The sequence below is a fragment of the Tinamus guttatus genome, unplaced genomic scaffold, assembly GCF_059628265.1.
Source record: "Tinamus guttatus ecotype Peru unplaced genomic scaffold, ASM5962826v1 Tinamus_guttatus_pri_ptg000480l, whole genome shotgun sequence".
In the NCBI taxonomy this organism is placed as follows: Eukaryota; Metazoa; Chordata; class Aves; order Tinamiformes; family Tinamidae; genus Tinamus; species Tinamus guttatus.
Window position 1 is genome coordinate 399896 of NW_028289014.1, and position 17253 is coordinate 417148.

A 17253-nucleotide genomic window follows, 5' to 3' on the forward strand; every position below is an offset into this window, starting at 1 on the left:
AACTGTGTTACGTGGGTTTTTTTTTTCTGTTTTGTGTAACGTTGACAATTGTTCACTTACTGTTTCATTGGAAAAGTGATTTGTTAGTGTAAAATAGAGAACATTTTTGCAAAGGTCCAAATGCTTACTGACAGTGAAATTATGTTAGATGTTTATTAAGATCCCTAACACTTAGCAGACGTAAGTGACCCGTTTCTGTCACAGCTTCTTAATGTAACTTTCGTGTGTGCATTCAGCAGGATCCATAGGACTGCAGCACCTGGGTGCTGCTGGTTACGTGCACACGTGTTTGCAGGCCTGGGCCATACTTCAAGCCTCCTTTGTAATTTTAAATTACTGGTACATTTTACAGCACTGCTGTACCAAACTTCTTAAACTTTATTTTTTTCCGCTTTAAACCTTTTCAGGCTCTACTTTCTATAACTTTCTTCGCTTTTCTTTTTTTTACTTAAACTAATGCCTGCATTGGAGCTTTCTTTACTTTTTTATATTTAAAGGAAATTGAGGATAGGTTTATGACCTCTGTAACTGGATAGACAATGTCCATGTTCAGAACTAGCTTGATAAAGAAGCTAGATAATATAAATGGTTCTAACAACAATTAAGAAAGCATATACTGTAGATCCTCAACTGGAACTTAAAGTGGGATGCTGTTAACAATATATTTTCTAACACTGACAGATCACTTTTTTAATAAATACTGTCTGCAAGTTAAATTGTGTAAAAGCGTTTTCTTGTTAAAAGTCAAGCAATTTACTGGATCAGGTTCAAGTTTTATTCTAAATATATAATTTTTTAAGTGTAACTAAAGCTGTATTTTCCATTAATGTGTTTCTGCGTTGACTAGCTGACTCCTTTCTAGAATATTAACTGTTTTCTGTATTTGACTTGTTGGATACAATATTTCAATTATTTTAAATGTGAAATTTCCAACTGCCAACACTGTATAATAAAAACAAATACAAAAATCCCACTGATCATTATTTTTTTTGGTTTACCTTTGAAGTAGTGAAAAAGAATCCAAAGGGTATCATTTTTGCTAAAATTTAGTTAAAAATCCAAAAGAATAGGATTTAGTTCCTCCTAGTTAAACAAGAACAGTTTGTAATTTATAATCAAGTCAAACTTTTTTATTCAGAATTTCTTCAATAAACTCTAATCAAAAGTGGCAACAAAAATCTGTTACTGTATTGATAACTAGCAAAGATAAACTCTGAAATGTAACATGAATACATCAAAAATGTTATCAACATTTGTTGGATAACACAGCCTAATAATGTTTTGAGTTATTTAATAAGATTTTCAGTATTAGTTTTGGTAAATGCTTTAGCATGTCAGCCTTTATGGTTAGTGATGAATTAATTAGTTTTATACAATCATTTCAACTATTTTATATTTCATTCATTGTTTTTACATATGCAGTCATCTCAACATCTGCAACTTTAACAAATTCTTGGAAAGTGTTTTGTTCTGGTAAACTTGCTGGTCTTACAGAGACGCACTTGAAAATGTTCCTTTTTGCATCATAGTTCCCCATGCACCTATGCACTCGACCTCTGATCAGTCTTGGAAGCTCCCGGTCCTTCATAATGAGCACAATAAACAAAAAAGCAAAATATCACCTTTTTCATATGAACAAAGCTTTAAAAATGTCTGGTAGTTGGTAGTTATTAGTGGATTTCTGAAGACTGTTTCAAAGACGGAAGGCATTTGTCTCAATACAGCTTCTTTGTCATTATCAACTACTTAGGAGCTGACATTAAATTCCTGTCTATATCTTCAATATTTATGTTAAAATAGAAGTCTAAGGCTGCTTTAATAGTGGCTGTATTACTGCTCTAGCCTAGTTTGGGAGTAATTCAGTATATATGTTTCCAGCTTTACTTTTATACATTAACTTTCTCTTTTATTACAACATGAATTATTAACTTCATAAAAGGGACTGTAGTTAAGTGATACCAGCATTATGTATGGATATGGAAATGCTTACAATTTCATAAAATACACACGGCAGACTCTCCTTTCCATCTCTCAAAAGAAAATTCTTTGCCCCATACGCTCCAGGTGTGACTGCAGAGTCCAGTGTGCCTATGAAATTTAGCAGAAATAAATTAGGATGCAAGTAGCAGTACAGTACTAAATACGATACACAAAGATATTGTGGTAATGTCTACTACATGAAAGCACTAAGATATATACTAGATAGATATATAAACCAGAGTAAAACAAAAGCTCTTATATATTAATGCTCATATGCAAATCAACCTTAGAAATATTTGCAGTCTTGTCAATATATAGGAGATTCCTGAGATCTCATTATAATGTATATTCTTATTTATCTTGATTCAAAGAGTTCAGTCATTTCTGCCATCTCTGGTTATTTTCATTTCTCAGATAATGCCAATTATAATGCAAAGTGAAGCCACTAAGTCACTTAGAAACTTTTCAGGCTTGGATTGATTCCCAGATTTATCCTATTAAAAATTACTGTAAAACTGTACCTCCCTATAGAACTTCCTATTTAGTGGGAAAATTTATTGTAATACATATCAAAAAAAAAAAAAAAAAGGAAAGAAAAGAAACAGTTTAAATACTGGAGGATGACTGTGCTGTTAATTTTGTACTATTTTGACAACCTTAAACAGCTAAATGGATCCTTCTGGCAGAAAAAAAAAACAATAGCACAGTTAATACAGCTTTTCCTGGTGGATGTCCCATCATGATTATCATTTACAGCACAATCTACCATGCTTACCTAAAACTTCAAATAATAGTGCAGTTTTATAAGTATACTGACTCCAGTGCTTCATACTTTCAATGACTGCAGATATGATTCGCAAAGAATTCTGGTTTTCTTTACGTTTTAATTGAGATGATGAAACTTCCTTCAGACAAAGATGAAAACTCCAGTTAGAAACTCTTAGGTTTTTAAAAGCCAGACAGACATTTACATATTATGTTAAATATGCAATATTAGAATATTTTTTCTTCAGACTCGACAAATAACTCCCTGTCAATATATGATCATGCTAGAGATTTTAAGCTATTGCAACACTAACATCTCAATTTTTTTTTTTTTTGGAAACGTAAGGGTTTACAAAGGGAGCCTCATCAGTTTTCTTTTTCTTTATTGCTTTCTTCACTGTATCTTCCTGCTAATTCTCTGCAGAAATTTACCTGAACTTTGTCTTCTTGAACACAATCAAATTGTTTCTCATTCATTTTATTTTGCTGCATATTGTGGTTAAATTTATATGCCAGACTGTGATCCTGCAGATTTCTTGATACTGTGCTAGGTTTCACTGGCCACTGTGCTTTAGATGAGTATGTTTGGTTAGTTTCTGTTTTGATATGATGAGAAGAATTATGGTTACTAGGGTATTTTTGGTGCTGAGCAGTTTTCAGATTACTTGAAATGTTCTCAAACTTTCCAATAATTCCACTATCAGATATTGAATCTGTTCTGTTGCTTAAAGGACTATACACATTTCTGTTCCAACCTTTAGTACTGGTAGTCTTCTCTTCTGCCCTGCAATTTAACATATATATGTAATTCAATATTACAATACCTATTTTGAATATTCAGATAAGTAATTAAAGTACATGAATGCATTCTATATGCCATTCTTTTAGATTAAAAAATTAATTACATGTGTTTAAATCCTACTGAATTCATTAAGGCTTTAAAACTTTCTTAATTACTGTCCTGCGTAAGTGTTCTTTCCTAAGATTTACATGTTTTTCCTAACTTAAAATAAAATGAGCAAAATTTCTTCTGAGCATATTATTTCTGAATTACCTTTCTATCACCATTACTGAAGAAACCATTTCCAACAAACTCAAGTGCTGACTTGATCATTTCCTAAGCCTAAATCTTAAAAAGGAGCTCAAGAAATTGCTTCCATTTCTATTCCACTTAGCCTTAGAAGGCAATTCTTTAGAAGCTACTTATTCACACTCTCTACTTGCCATTTGAAAGGAACAGGAGGAAGGGAAAAGAAAAAGCATAGTTATAACATTGCTGAAAGATTTGCTACTAGCTCTGTAGCGAGTAGCCTGTAAGCTTTTGGTTTGTAAGAGGATGGAATTCACAAGCAAATTTTAATTAATATCCTGCTATTTAATTGCCCCACTGCACACCGATTGGAATTATTTTGAACTTACTGATAAATAATTCCTGAAATTCTAATCGAATTTCTCTCCTAGCTCTCTGTTGATCCCCTTCTTTCAAAACCATTAATTTATAAAGGTCCTGATTCGGCAAAGAGGCTTATGTATGTGCTTGAGTGTTCTGCTGATATGAAACCATCACAATAAAAAAGAACAAACAAGGGTTGAAAGTGGGCAAAATTTCACTACAAAGTGGAGTCTCAAAAGCTTACTTTTTTGAACTATAAAAACTAGAAGTAGTAAAGTGTCTTATCTAGTTAATCTCCGAGCTGCCTGATATTTAAGCTCTAACTCAACTTTTATTGTCAGGTTGAATTTTTGACCTGATATTATGGTGAGATATTAGGTCTAATTAATAGGCCTCAACAGGTACACTGGAAAGTTACTCACTGAATTCACTAGGTTTTCGCTCACAATTTAATTTTTAATAGCACAGTGATGATCTGAGGATTGAAAGGGCCTTTCTGAATGCTACCAGAATGCAGAATGATACTGGGTATTTTCACATAAGAGTAAGAAGAGTTTTGGTTAAGGATAATAAAAATGACAGACTTTACCAACCTGAAGGTATAAAAGTTTTTTCCAGTATTTGCTGAATTAGATTTGGATGCATTTTGTGGTTTCATTAGGGAAGGAGACATCTGATGTTCTGTTTGACTTCTAAGGATAAAGTTATAGTATGAGAGACATAGTACCAGCTTTAGTGTAATACAAACATATGAATTGAACTTTATGAAACAAATAATAATCGAATTAAAATTAAAAAGCAAAATAATCTGCTTTTACCTACCCACTGTTTGCTGCTCTCTCTAGTTCAGCCACTTCTGGATTTGCAATTCCCCAGCCTAATTCTCAAAAGACCAAAGATTGCAAATGGATACAAACTGAAAAGACTGAAAGGCAGTAAGTATACTTACAGCTCCTATCATTTATTTGCTTAATGTTCCACAAACAGTCTCATTCATTCAAAAGGGAAAAAAAGAAAGAAATCTGATCCCCTGATAACCATAATTATAGGCCTTTTCCAGCCAATGCTTAAGTTACAAACATTAGACTTATTTCTTGTTAGCGGAGACATTTTTGCTGCAAGTGAACCATAATAAACAATGAGAATAGAATAGAGATAGAACTGTGTCGTTCTTTCAAAGCATGACTTGGGCAACAGAAATTCTCTTCTGCATTACTAAAGAGACATCTTATAAATGTTTCTTCTTGTAACACAGGCCTTGAATTTTGATTGAAATCAACTGAAAACAAAAGGTCAGAGTTCCAAGAGACTCCGTTTAAATGCCAGCATGTTGCTGCCTTCTCTAACATACAAAGAGTCAACCTCCCTCGAGGCACGAAGCAGAAAGCTCAATTGTATAGAGGAGAAAGGAACTTCCTGGAGGACATTTCTTACATAATAAACTTTTCAGCACTAACCATAAAGGAAGCCTATAGTTCTTGGTAAGGGTGATGTCTAATTTAATAAAATACATCATAAAGTTAACGTTTAAATGGATGTAGAGCCATTGAAAAATACAACTATCTTATTTACCCGGTGATGTGGGAGAAAAGTCATAGGCCCAAGACCCAGAACTGGTAGAGGGCTCATTTTTAAGTGGATTTGAAGTGAGTGGCTGCCTGTTTCTTTTCTTCTGATTGAATAGAGGCACTGGCAGACAACCTAAAATTAAAATTCACCTAATTATATCATATCAACAGGATACACAACCTATACTTAAGTAATTAATAATTACCTAATAATTCTGTTATTTGACATTACCCAAAGGAATGATACTCCCTAAAAAAAGGTAAGCCAGACTGGCTATTGCCCTATAGAATTTATATGCCCAGACCTCTATCCTTCAAAAATTTCCCTGAGTTTAATTTTTCAGTTGGTCACTAGTCCCCTGGAAATATATATGTGTGTGTGTATATATATATACACAAAAATAAACACACACAAAAATAAAAAAGCAGAATGAGATACATCTAAGGTACAAAAGAATGAATGGTACCTGCTGTGCTACGAGTTGAAGTGTCAGTTAAACTTCTTTTCATTTCTCTTTGTGTATCCTAATGAAAAAGAACGTATTGCTTACTCCAAATTCGCTGTACAAAAGCTATGTAACTAGAGAAAGTAAATCAATACACGTATTAAAGACATCCCATTTAAATGCAAAATGTGACAATATGTCTTAATTCCTTGTATATCCCAGCAGCATGCATCAGTATAGACAACATTTTAAAAGGGTGAGTAGTTATATTGGATTTAGGACACATTCACAGGCAGTCAAGTAACAGGCAAATTGGGCTTTGTAAAGCAAGGGCCCAAATGACCACATACCTGAAGTCATATTCTCTACCTTTTTAAAGACAGACAAACGCTGTAAAAATACTGAACATTTGCATTTAAACCTATTATATACACAAATACACAGAGTATTTATGAAGTCCTGAAAATACAGTATTAACAGAAAATAAATATGTACTTGTGTATAGAAATAATAATAAAAATTGCCTCTACATTTTTCTTGTTGATTCTGTAGTTAACTGCAAACTGCTATTAAACATGTTGATCAGAATTAAGCCGAAATAACCACCTCTAGACCAGAACTGATCAATTTGCTCTTTCCGTCTGTGCTATACATAAATTACATGTTTGACAACATTACAGCAGCTTCTGGCTCACTGATGCGATATAATTTACATTTAAACTGCTTTGGTGGCACAATAAAGCTTAACAGCCATCAGTAAGTATTATAATTTAAAATAAAGCCCCATAAACTTGACATTTCCCAAGCCAGCTTTGGTATTGTGTAAGATTTTAGATTGACTTATTTTGCTTACTGCCTTTTCTTGAGGCTGAGTAAACACAAAACAAGAGCTAGGGTGTAAAAGGGGGGGAAAGTAACAGAGACAGCCAACGGAAGGTTATCACTGCAAACCTCCTCAGTGGTTCTTAGGCAGAAACAGCACTCAAAGACAGGCAAAAGGGGCAGCGTTGGAATCCAAAGGCTGCGCCTGAGGTGAAGCACACCGAAAATTAACGGAAAAACGGAAAATTAACGGAAAAAACGGAAAATTAACGGGAAAAAACCCGGAAAATTAACGGAAACAAAAAAGGAAAATTAACGGAACGCCCTTCACGCTCCCTCGGGCAGGAGGCGGGAAAGGGCGGGAAGGGGCCGCGCAGCCGCCGTTGGCCGTTGGCCGTTGGGCGTGGCCGTTGGGCGTGGCCGTTGGCGGGAGGGCGGCGCGTCGTGACGGAGGCGGTGGCGCCGCCTGAGGGGAGCGGGAGCAGGCGGGTCCCGGCGGGCGGCCTGGGCTGCCCCGTGTGGGAGCGGGGCGCGTGGGGAGGCGTTTGGCACTTCCAGAATCCTGGGCAGAGGCTGAATGTGCGAACTCCAATGTGGAAATAAATACTTTTTTTTTTTTTCTTTTTTTCCTTCCTCCCCCTCCGGGCTATTTTGCATCCTCGACCACGAGCTCTGGGCTGGGCTTTCCCCACCACTGTTTCCAACCGTTTAACTCCTGCCTGGCCCCTGGGTAAAGTCCAAGGGTTTAAGCCTGTCGCCTTTTCACAATCCTGTTTTCTTCAGCCAGTAGCTGGGAAAGTTTTGACTTGGCACAAAAGGACATGGCTTTGTATGTTTATGTAGACCCTGGTGGTTTTGATACATAGACTTCATCACATTTACTTTTTTATTATTGCTCATGTATTCCCACTCATCTGAGCTTTCAGATGCACCACCAGGCGCTCAAACAAGCAGTATTTGAGAGGTTTGGTGCTCAAAGGAGCAACTGCTCCCTGTCTGCAGTGATCCATGCCCAGCCTGTGCAGATTACCCAACATTTTGAAGTTCCCACTTGCTATTTTTCTCTCTCTCCACTGCTTCGTATAACCAGACCCAAGCTAACACACTTCTGAGAGTGGTCTGTCCTCCAGAGCTTAGAGTAGGTCACCTCAGTGGGGAAAAAAAATTATGCCATGTAGTATCATTGCCAGGAACTGTGTATCATCCTGCGCTCCTTACTCATACACTTACTTTGATGAGGGGAAAAAATGTACTCCACAAAAGCAGCACTGAATTCTTAAAAAAACGCGTGTTTCTCTAAATATTTTTTCAAAATAGGGTTATTGCCCAAGCATGATACTAAAGAATTGTTCTCAGCATCTAATTCAGCAGCATGAAAACTTTACAAGTGTTTTTATGTAGGCTCTAGTAATGTCCCGGGAGTCCAGGAGTTAAAACTGTTTGGAAGTTAAGTTGCTCTAAGGGTATAAAAGAGGCTTCCATGGCTTTAGTTCTTAAACTCGTGTTTGGAAATGCACTGTATCTGTCCTAAGAAAGCTCTTCTTAGGAGGCATACTTCTTGCATGTTAAATGAGGTAAGTGCATAGACAATCTCTGCATTTCCTTCAACTTTTTCTTTTTTTTTTCAAGGAATTCTAACCATTACAATACCATCAGAAATGAAAGACACCCTATATTTACTAGCAGTGCATATTTGCATTTTCCCATTTGCTCTTCAAAGTGCCGTGTGGTTTAAATTCAACAAACCAAGACTCAAAGTGTGAGTCACTTTTTCAGGCGGCGTGTAAATAGCAGTTTTGGCACCGTCACTAAAGAGAAGAGGGTCAAAGGACAGTACAAACTGTCCCGCGTTGTAAAACACAACTTTAGGGCTTTGTTTAATAAATTACTTACTATGATTACATATCTAGCAGTGTACAAGTACAGGAGTAATACAGCTGACTAAGTGAGCACAGTGTTAACTCACTGTAGGGTTCAGCAAATCCGTATGCATAAGCTGAAATGCAGAGCGTAACTTTTGTAGGAAATACGCTCACGGCAGAACTCATCTATGTGTAAGCAGATGTGAGTAAGTATGTGCCTTTAGCTTTCTTTTCGTATACCTCTAACCTACCAGTCTGGGGTTATGAAACCTCTCCGGGGTACTGGACAAATCTCCTGAACCACTGGAGTATAATCTTAAAAAAGGAAGGATTCAGTTTTAATAAACGCTTTAAATGCAGTATTTTTATGTTTACATTGTGTGCCGGACACTAATTGTAAGTGCTTCTGTTGTGTATAGTGGTAAAATGGCTTGTTTGTTAGTGAGACCTTTTATTTGAAAAGTTTTGGCTCTCCACAGTGAAGCATTTGGGAATAAAAGTGTTTATTGCCCTGCACTGGAGGAGTTCAAGGCTGAAGCTCATTCAGGCTGCTGTTTAGCTTAAGTTTCCTTTGAACAAACCTCTCTGAACACTTAGAAGTCAGGTTTGTTGATTACATTTTGGGGGAGGAGAGAACAATTCCTGTTCCATTGGGGCCTATATCTATTTCCTTTGCTTATAAGAGGGTTCCACTAATTAGCAACCCCATCACCAACTGCGTGATTTCAATGTCACAAAGGTCTGGGTTAGTGGATCCCATTACAGAAATACAGCAAAGAATAGTAGATAAATTGTGCATAAATTAAACTTTAATTTTAGTCAGCACTCCTTCCAATCCCTATTTTTCAGATGCTATAAAGCAAACAAACAAAAGGGACGTGCAAGCAACAACATGTTTGGAGGAACTCAGCTGTTCTTGTTTTAGAGATGGAAGGACTTGATGTTTCACCATTATGTGTTGATCTCATGCCAAAATATGATTCATATTTTACTGGTCTTGCTCAGTTTAAATCACTCTGTTCTTGTATGGTGTAGTGTTTATGCAATTTAAACATGAGTATACTTGTTACGCCCAGTCTGAAATGTGAAACTGTCAGACTTTTAAGTGCATACATTAGAAGAGTCTCGTAGTTTTTTTTTCATTAGTACACTATTTACCTATATTTCATATATTAATGGAGATTGCTTGAAGAAGTTAACTTGTGAATTGTATGACCCCACCATTAACAGAGATATTACTAAATTTGGTAAATAAAGGGGAGGGAGCCTTTAGAGGGAGGAGTGTCACTAGCAACTCCCTCCCTTGCAACTGGAATCCAAAACTGTAACAGAAATGTTAATACCCTTTCATTACATCTGACCTAAACAGGCTTAAAGAGGCTTCTGTTACAAAAAGTTAAAAGATTTTTTTTGCTTGAAAACGCAAGTTTTACTTCATTATTTTCTGTTTTGCTTTCAGCGATTCTTAAAGCTGCTAAATACCATGACTTCCAGTGCTGTTGCTCATAGCCCTCCGGTAAGGAAGGTCGCTATCTTTGGAGGAACTCACGGTAATGAGTTATCAGGGATATATTTGGTCAAGCACTGGCAAGAGCACGGAGCTGAGATCCAAAGGACAGGAGTGGAAGTGAAACCATTTATATGCAACCCAAGAGCTGTGAAGAAATGCACTAGATACATTGACTGTGATCTGAACCGTGTGTTTGACCTTGATAGCCTTGGGTAAGAATAGCCGCTCTTTGTGCTATTTTAATTTTCTGCTTTTAAAGTTGTCAGGAGCTTCCCTTCTAGATTAAACTGTTAACACACATTCCCACTGCTATTTTAACTGTGGAGTCGCTGAAATTGTGACCTTTAACCCCAAAATAACAAATGGCTTGAATGTAGAATTCGCTTAAAAATTTTTGCTTGTACAATGAGGCTCAAACACATAAATCCTTTAACTTACACCGTAATTTAATCTGTGGGGCAAGAAGGCTTTAAATAACAGACTGTAAAAGTCTGATCAGAACATGAGATGACAAGACATGAAGCAAATTATGAAAGACTTTGCAATTGAGGCCCAATATATAAAGGCATGAACCATGTTCTGAATGATCATCAACTTCAGCAGGGGCTGGATCTAATCCTGGAAGTCGCTTTAAGTTGTCAAAAAAAATCAAGTTAGTTTTATGTATATAGAAAAATTCAGGGTTGTAGGGACTAGAAATCAAGGTAAAGAAATAAAGAAGTCAATAGCTCTCTAGCTAAGTCCAGATTAAAAAATTCTTATTGCCCTTTGCACAAGATCTGTTTTATATTAACAGTCAAACTGCCTTGTTCAAGCACAAATTCATCAACTTTTTAACAGACTGGTAATAAAATGGGAGATTTTAATTCCAGTCAAACATAGAATTGGAAAGACTCCACCTATTTTTGTTGACTGTAAAGCCATGGATTGAGTTTGCTAATTTATTTGTACTAATATTAACAGCAGAACAGTGGTGGAAGATACTCCATATGAAGTGAGAAGGGCTCAGGAAATCAATCGGATTTTTGGTCCAAAAGGTAGTGATGATGCCTTTGACCTTATTTTTGACCTTCACAACACCACTTCTAACATGGGTTGTACTCTTATTCTTGAAAACTCCAGGGATGACTTTACAATTCAAATGTCTCATTATATCAAGGTAAAACTAATTTAAATGAACTATTAAAATAGATTCTTATTTGTAATATTGTATTACTATATATTACTCTGTAGCTTCTTTAAATACACTTTTTCTGCAAAACTCTAATGACTCATAGGACAGGTTATTAATAGCAGAGATAATTAAGAATTCAATTTTAGTATCAAATAACTAAGACTTGACTCTGTTGGGAAAAAAAAGAATTAGTTCACACTTAATGAAAAATATTTGAAAACTGCTTTTACTATTTTGATTCTGTTTTGAAACGTGGTCGAGTAGGGTTTTTTTCCTGTTAGCAATCTAAGACTAGAACTGTGTTCATTTATATTAGCAGACAGTGCAGTTCAGTGAAGCACGTCTGGCATGAGCGAACAGAAAGGGGACTAACAAATGCAGCTTTGTTTATTTTCTAAAGATGTCCTACTTCTTTGAGGGCCATGAAATAAAGGCAACATATTGAAGACATTGTGTAAATCACTTCTGCATCAGCAATCTTTTGCAGCACAACATTTAAAAATATTTGCATAACAAAGGCATTTTTAAACAATCTTCACAGAACGCTTTGGCTCCAGAACCTGTTCCTATTTTGCTGATTGAACATCCAACCTTGAAATATGCAACGACTCGCTCTGTAGCGAAACATCCTATTGGTAAATATGAAAAATGGAGATATGATTAGAAGTGATTAAAGATAGGCCTCTCTCCATATCTGTTTATTTCATTACATTACACAGAGTGCCCCAATAGCTGTAACTACTTGTTTGACAAAGTATTTACCAAATAAACCATATACGATTATCTCTTCTTTCTCAAGAGCATTTGTTTTTGCTTGGCTTACAAAATACAGAGGCCTCATAGCATTCGAAAAAAAAAAGTTTATTTCCTCTAAATATGATGAAATGTTGTTCACTAGCCAAGAAGGGGAAAAGAATTGATGTAATAAAGGAAGGAGGAAATGATGTTCTGGACAGAAGTGGTTGACTTTTCCATGTATGGGAGCAAACCATAACCATAGACAAAAAAGTATTTCACCTTTCATATTAAACAGTAAGTTGTGAAAAGGTAGCATGAAAAGGAGGAAAAGGAATAAGAGAAAAGAGCTTTTATTATGAGATTCCTCTTACTTTAGTAGCTCCTTCAAAAATGTATATATGATTATTTGATACTAACTGATGAGCTAGATTTCTTCTAACTATATGCAATCCTGTACTCTGTACTTTAAAATCCAGCTTAAACGTAAAGAGCTATGTATTTCTGCTGTGTATTCTAAGCATGTCATATGTGATGCTTCTATTAATAATCTCCCTCCTTTGTAAACAGGTGTGGAGGTGGGTCCGCAACCCCAGGGCGTTATTAGAGCTGATATTTTGGAGAAAATGAGGAAGATTGTCAGACATGGTCTTGATTTTGTGCAACTTTTCAATAAAGGTAGAGTAAGTGATGCAAGAGTGCAAGGTAATAGTCAATAGATCATTTAAAAAATACACACACTCTCTTGAAATAGATCGGGCTACAGCTTTTTACAATTAAATGTTACATTTTGGAGGAAAGGGATTAGGTGTACAGGACTGACTGGAAGGTGACATTTCAGCACTACTGATCAAATTGGGGTCAGGGCTCTGTATGCACCTGGATCCTCTTTCTGCAGTTTGTCACTTAGGTGATTAAAAAGCTGGACCTGGACATTTTTATGATACACGAGCAAATCACTCATGTAAATTTTGATGAGGTACAACATTATGCTTTAAGCCATTCTACAGAGAATAAGTAATGCAATGCTGTTTTTAACACACAGTTGTTCCTTTCAACCTTGAATTACATTTATTCTTTCTAGGACAAGAATTTCCACCATGTACAATTGAGGTTTACAAAATAATGGAGAAAGTAGATTATCCCAGGAATAAAAATGATGAAGTCATTGCTATTATTCACCCTAAACTGCAGGTAAAATCTATAGTAATTCCATCTGAAACAGTATGTAATTATTCATGTGCTGCTTGTGTTATTTGCTATTAAAAATACACTATAACATATTAAACATGACAATATTACCAATGGATTTACTGAACAGTTTGGGCTCTCCATCTAGTAAATTATACAGTATTCCAGTGATCAACTTGGCAATTTCTGAATCCAAAACCGATTTTGAACCCCAAACTGAAAGGAAAAACATATATATAGAAAGATAGCTTATATTCTAAAAGGTAAATCTATTTTTAGATTCTGAAATGAAGGTCTGTTTTTAATTAATTATGAAAATATACAATTTCCTTTTTGCTCACCTTTGCTGGAGAATTCTGTAGAAGCCTGAAAACTAGGCCCAGAAACCAAACATAGATAGCAGGAGATTAAAAGGACCAAGAAATAATTGCCGTAAACTGCAGAAAATAACACTTGTATTTTCTTTCTCTAAGGATCAAGATTGGCAGCCACTGAACAAAGGCGATCCTCTATTTTTGACTCTTGATGGAGAAGTTATTGAATACAAAGAGGACAATACTGTCTACCCGGCATTTATTAATGAAGCTGCATATTATGAAAAGAAACACGCTTTTGTAAAAACAGTCAAAGTAAAACTCACTGCAGAACTCCTCAGATCTTAGACCAGAATACTTAAAAGCTAATTATGGGTTTTTATGTACAAAGCATGTATTTCTCCTCTGTGAAATTGATTTTCAGACAGTAGTAGTATATGGAATAAATAAATGCAGAATCTAATTTAAAAGAGTGATTTAATTAACATTGCTGAGCACTTTTAAGACCAAAACTACCATCATAGTGTGAATTATGACTACCTGTTTACCCATTCTAATAGTTTACAAAGAATATTATGTAGTTAATTCATACTATATATAAAATGTTTAAACAATAAACCACACATGGATTAGCAGCTATAAAACTTCTTTCAGAGTCACATATACACATGCTTATGCTTTTTCTGCAAATTAGATATTAACAACAACCACCACCACCAGAATTTTTACTTTATAACCCCAAACCTAAGATAACCTACACTTTGAAGACAGGACGATTCTTGAAAATAATTCCTCAGACAACCCACACATGTGTGGAGACAAAAGAAATAAGTTGGGAGAAAGACACTGGGAGAGGGGAGTTGTGGATTAAAATTCCTTTGTATTATCTGCACATGTGACTAACCCCAATTGCACCTAAGTGGAAGGCTTAGGTTAATTTTGTTCTGCTTTTTATGTTTATGAAGTTACAGTTCATGCTAAAAACATGATTTTTTTTTCTTTTTGGAAAAAAAACACTAAAATACCTGTTGAAACTCAATATCGTAAGATTAATACAAACTATTTCTGATTTATCTTTAGACAAATAGTTTTGAGTTTAGAAAGTATCCCGTACTTAGAAACTTACTAGAGCAGTATTCTACTTTTTTGAAAAAGGTGCTTATCCTTTTTGCAAGAATCTCTATTGCACTGGAGACAGGAGTTGTTCATAGCTTTTAAACACTTTTTAGCTGCATCCACCTAGCTGCTTGTAACATTTTCCAAATACAGTATTCATCAACTGTTGTACCCAAAAGCTGTTAAAGGCAGCAGCAGGATGAGGTAAAATTATTTGGATTTTGCTGAAGAGCAATGCACAGGTCAGAAGTAGGTGTCTCAGAAATTAAGAAGGATTTTGTACCTAGAGACTTCTCAGAATTTCAAGACTCCCTTGTTCTGTATTTGTAGAAACAAATCCCATCAGTGGCGGGGCAGCGGGGGGAAGAAAATAGGGAATTAACATTCTCAAATTGTTTTAACATATTTGACAATAATCAGGGACAGAAAACATAGACAGAAAACATGAAAAACTTGACAAATTCTGAATACATATAATAATTAGCTATTCACTAAAAGCTTCTTTGTCCAGATAACCCCCAAATATATAGCATTTGCAAAGCAATCTACTCACTACTTTGAAAAAAATTTTCCTTGCTTTCTGAAGTTCTGATGCCATGACAATAATAAAAAACACAGGGCAAAAAGAGGTGTTTATTGAATGACATGTTTTATTTCTTTATATTTAAATAAATATTGTATAAAAAAATCAGATTGATCTGTTGTCATTCATAGAGTTCTTGATCAGAGCCTCAACAGTCATGAGATAGGAAACAGCTGGTTTGCATGATCTGGCAATGCTCTGTGGTCTCAAACATCAAGTATTTTCTCAGGAACTTCTAGAAACATCCCCCATCAGTTTTATCACACACTTTTGGGCCTGGTCTTCATGTCAGCAAGTTCCTTGCATTTGTTTCATCTTCTCTATTTGATGGCTTTGCCTGCATAGCAACTTCAATATGGCACAGAGACATGTGAACTAGTCTTAAACCTGTCCCGAGCAACACGGAGTACAGTGCAAGCTGGTTTATTCTAGTTCCTGAGTATATGTGAAGAGGTATTTTTCATACAAAAACTGGCATTTAGAAGAATCCAAACAGAACTACATAGCCCTAAAAAGCAGTATTCGTTGTTGTCAGCTCCCATACAAAGTGAACCAGCAGAGATTAGAGATTCCCAGAAGGCAGGAATTTTTCTCCTCATATTCACATACCCTAGTAAGGCCACCGAACAATGTTTAGGTATTATACCAGTACACACATACTTGTGACTATCCTTGCCCTCAAGATTCCCATCCCCTCTAAAAAAAAAAAAAAAAGTAGCCAAATGGAAGATTTCACTTTGACCCTGTCCATCTGGGCCAAACCTGTGGGGAACATGGGATACATCATCTAGAGAAGAGCAGGTTGTAGCAGGATCCGTGTTTACCGTTCCTGCAAATAGCTTTGCACTGTCCTCTCTGCTGGAGAGTTCATTGATGCTCCCTTTCGTGGTGAAACAGTCTTTGGAGCACTTTGCCTGCTTTAGGATTAACTATCAAAACCCAGTGCAACTCATTATTCAGACATAGAACTGAGTTTACCCGTTTTCTTAATAGCACCTTTAAAACAGGCACCAAATCAATACATTAGATGAAAACCTAGGACAGTTAAGACACATACTGTATTAACTGAATGTTGAAAGTCTATAGAACACAAATTTCTTTTTATACATTCACAAATAAAATAGAAAACTAAAAATACAAATCATAGTCCTAGGTCATCACAGATAATGAAATAGAAAGTGCTATAGAAATGCATTACACACTTCTCTGACTTAAAAAAACAAACGAACAAAAAAACCCCTGTAAGGTCTGTAAAACTGTATTGCATTTAACTTATTTTGATTTCTTGGGAAAAATACTGACTTCTAGTTTTTGTGAAGTAGTTGATTGTAAAGGTTAATTTAAAGAACTTCAGATGTGGTAACACTTTCTATGCAAGAACATGCAGCAGCATGGAAAATCCAAGTAGTGACAGGAAAATTAAAGTCACTGTGATTTGACCCAACTCAAAAGCATTCTTCATCAAATGAATTATGTTTCTGCCCTATTATTTTAGAGCAAGCCATGTATATATCCTCTAGAATGAAAAGGCAGTAAACTCATTATATCCTAGATTTTATACACAGGAAAACTGATCAGCAAAGCTAACGAGAACTGAAGGGGGAATCTTTTCACTTGAGGCCTTCTTCAGCTTGCTGGATCAAGCCCACAGTAACACTGACAGTTAGTAGGAAAGGTTCAAATATATTCAGAACTCTATTATTTCAAAATAACATATTTCATTTGGTAGTATTCAAAATTGAAATGCCTTACTTTTCTCCATAGCAAGAACTTTTTTTCAGCATATTGTCTCTT

The 17253-nt window shown here is 35.6% G+C and overlaps 2 protein-coding genes across 4 annotated transcripts; one reads left to right on the plus strand and one right to left on the minus strand.

Annotated features, from left to right (window-relative positions):
• Positions 1 to 1118: 1118 nt before the first annotated feature.
• Positions 1119 to 6263, minus strand: SPATA22 (spermatogenesis associated 22). Its single transcript, XM_088533073.1, has 8 exons — positions 6174 to 6263; positions 5711 to 5839; positions 4961 to 5015; positions 4732 to 4827; positions 3178 to 3529; positions 2756 to 2885; positions 1991 to 2088; positions 1119 to 1582 (listed from the first exon to the last, which is right to left on the minus strand). Exons 1-8 carry the CDS (start codon positions 6214 to 6216, stop codon positions 1391 to 1393), a joined length of 1095 nt encoding a protein of 364 aa, XP_088389199.1. The 5' UTR covers positions 6217 to 6263; the 3' UTR covers positions 1119 to 1390.
• Positions 6264 to 8879: 2616 nt separating this feature from the next.
• ASPA (aspartoacylase) lies at positions 8880 to 14413 on the plus strand. Of its 3 annotated transcripts, XM_088533074.1 has the most exons (7): positions 8880 to 9028; positions 10296 to 10558; positions 11310 to 11505; positions 12062 to 12155; positions 12826 to 12933; positions 13340 to 13449; positions 13920 to 14413. In XM_088533074.1, the coding sequence occupies exons 2-7, from the start codon at positions 10320 to 10322 to the stop codon at positions 14106 to 14108; spliced, it is 936 nt and encodes a 311-aa protein (XP_088389200.1). In that variant the 5' UTR covers positions 8880 to 9028; positions 10296 to 10319; the 3' UTR covers positions 14109 to 14413. The 3 variants fall into 3 exon arrangements, with proteins under 3 accessions (XP_088389200.1, XP_088389201.1, XP_088389202.1); XM_088533076.1 differs by lacking the exons at positions 8880 to 9028; positions 10296 to 10558 and having other exon boundaries at positions 11310 to 11383; positions 11469 to 11505; XM_088533075.1 differs by lacking the exons at positions 8880 to 9028; positions 12826 to 12933 and having other exon boundaries at positions 10169 to 10558.
• The last annotated feature ends 2840 nt before the right edge of the window (positions 14414 to 17253 follow it).

Coding starts and splice junctions, on each gene's coding strand:
- SPATA22 (XM_088533073.1), bottom strand. CDS start 6,216: ATGAAAAGAAGTTTAACTGACACTTCAACTCGTAGCACAGCAG. Junction 4,828..4,960: donor GAGAGAGCAGCAAACAGTGG/GTAGGTAAAAGC, acceptor TATCCTTAGAAG/TCAAACAGAACATCAGATGT. Junction 3,530..4,731: donor AAAAACTTTTATACCTTCAG/GTTGGTAAAGTC, acceptor GTTAAATTGCAG/GGCAGAAGAGAAGACTACCA.
- ASPA (XM_088533074.1), top strand. CDS start 10,320: ATGACTTCCAGTGCTGTTGCTCATAGCCCTCCGGTAAGGAAGGTCGCT. Junction 12,934..13,339: donor TGTGCAACTTTTCAATAAAG/GTAGAGTAAGTG, acceptor TATTCTTTCTAG/GACAAGAATTTCCACCATGT. Junction 13,450..13,919: donor TTATTCACCCTAAACTGCAG/GTAAAATCTATA, acceptor TCTTTCTCTAAG/GATCAAGATTGGCAGCCACT.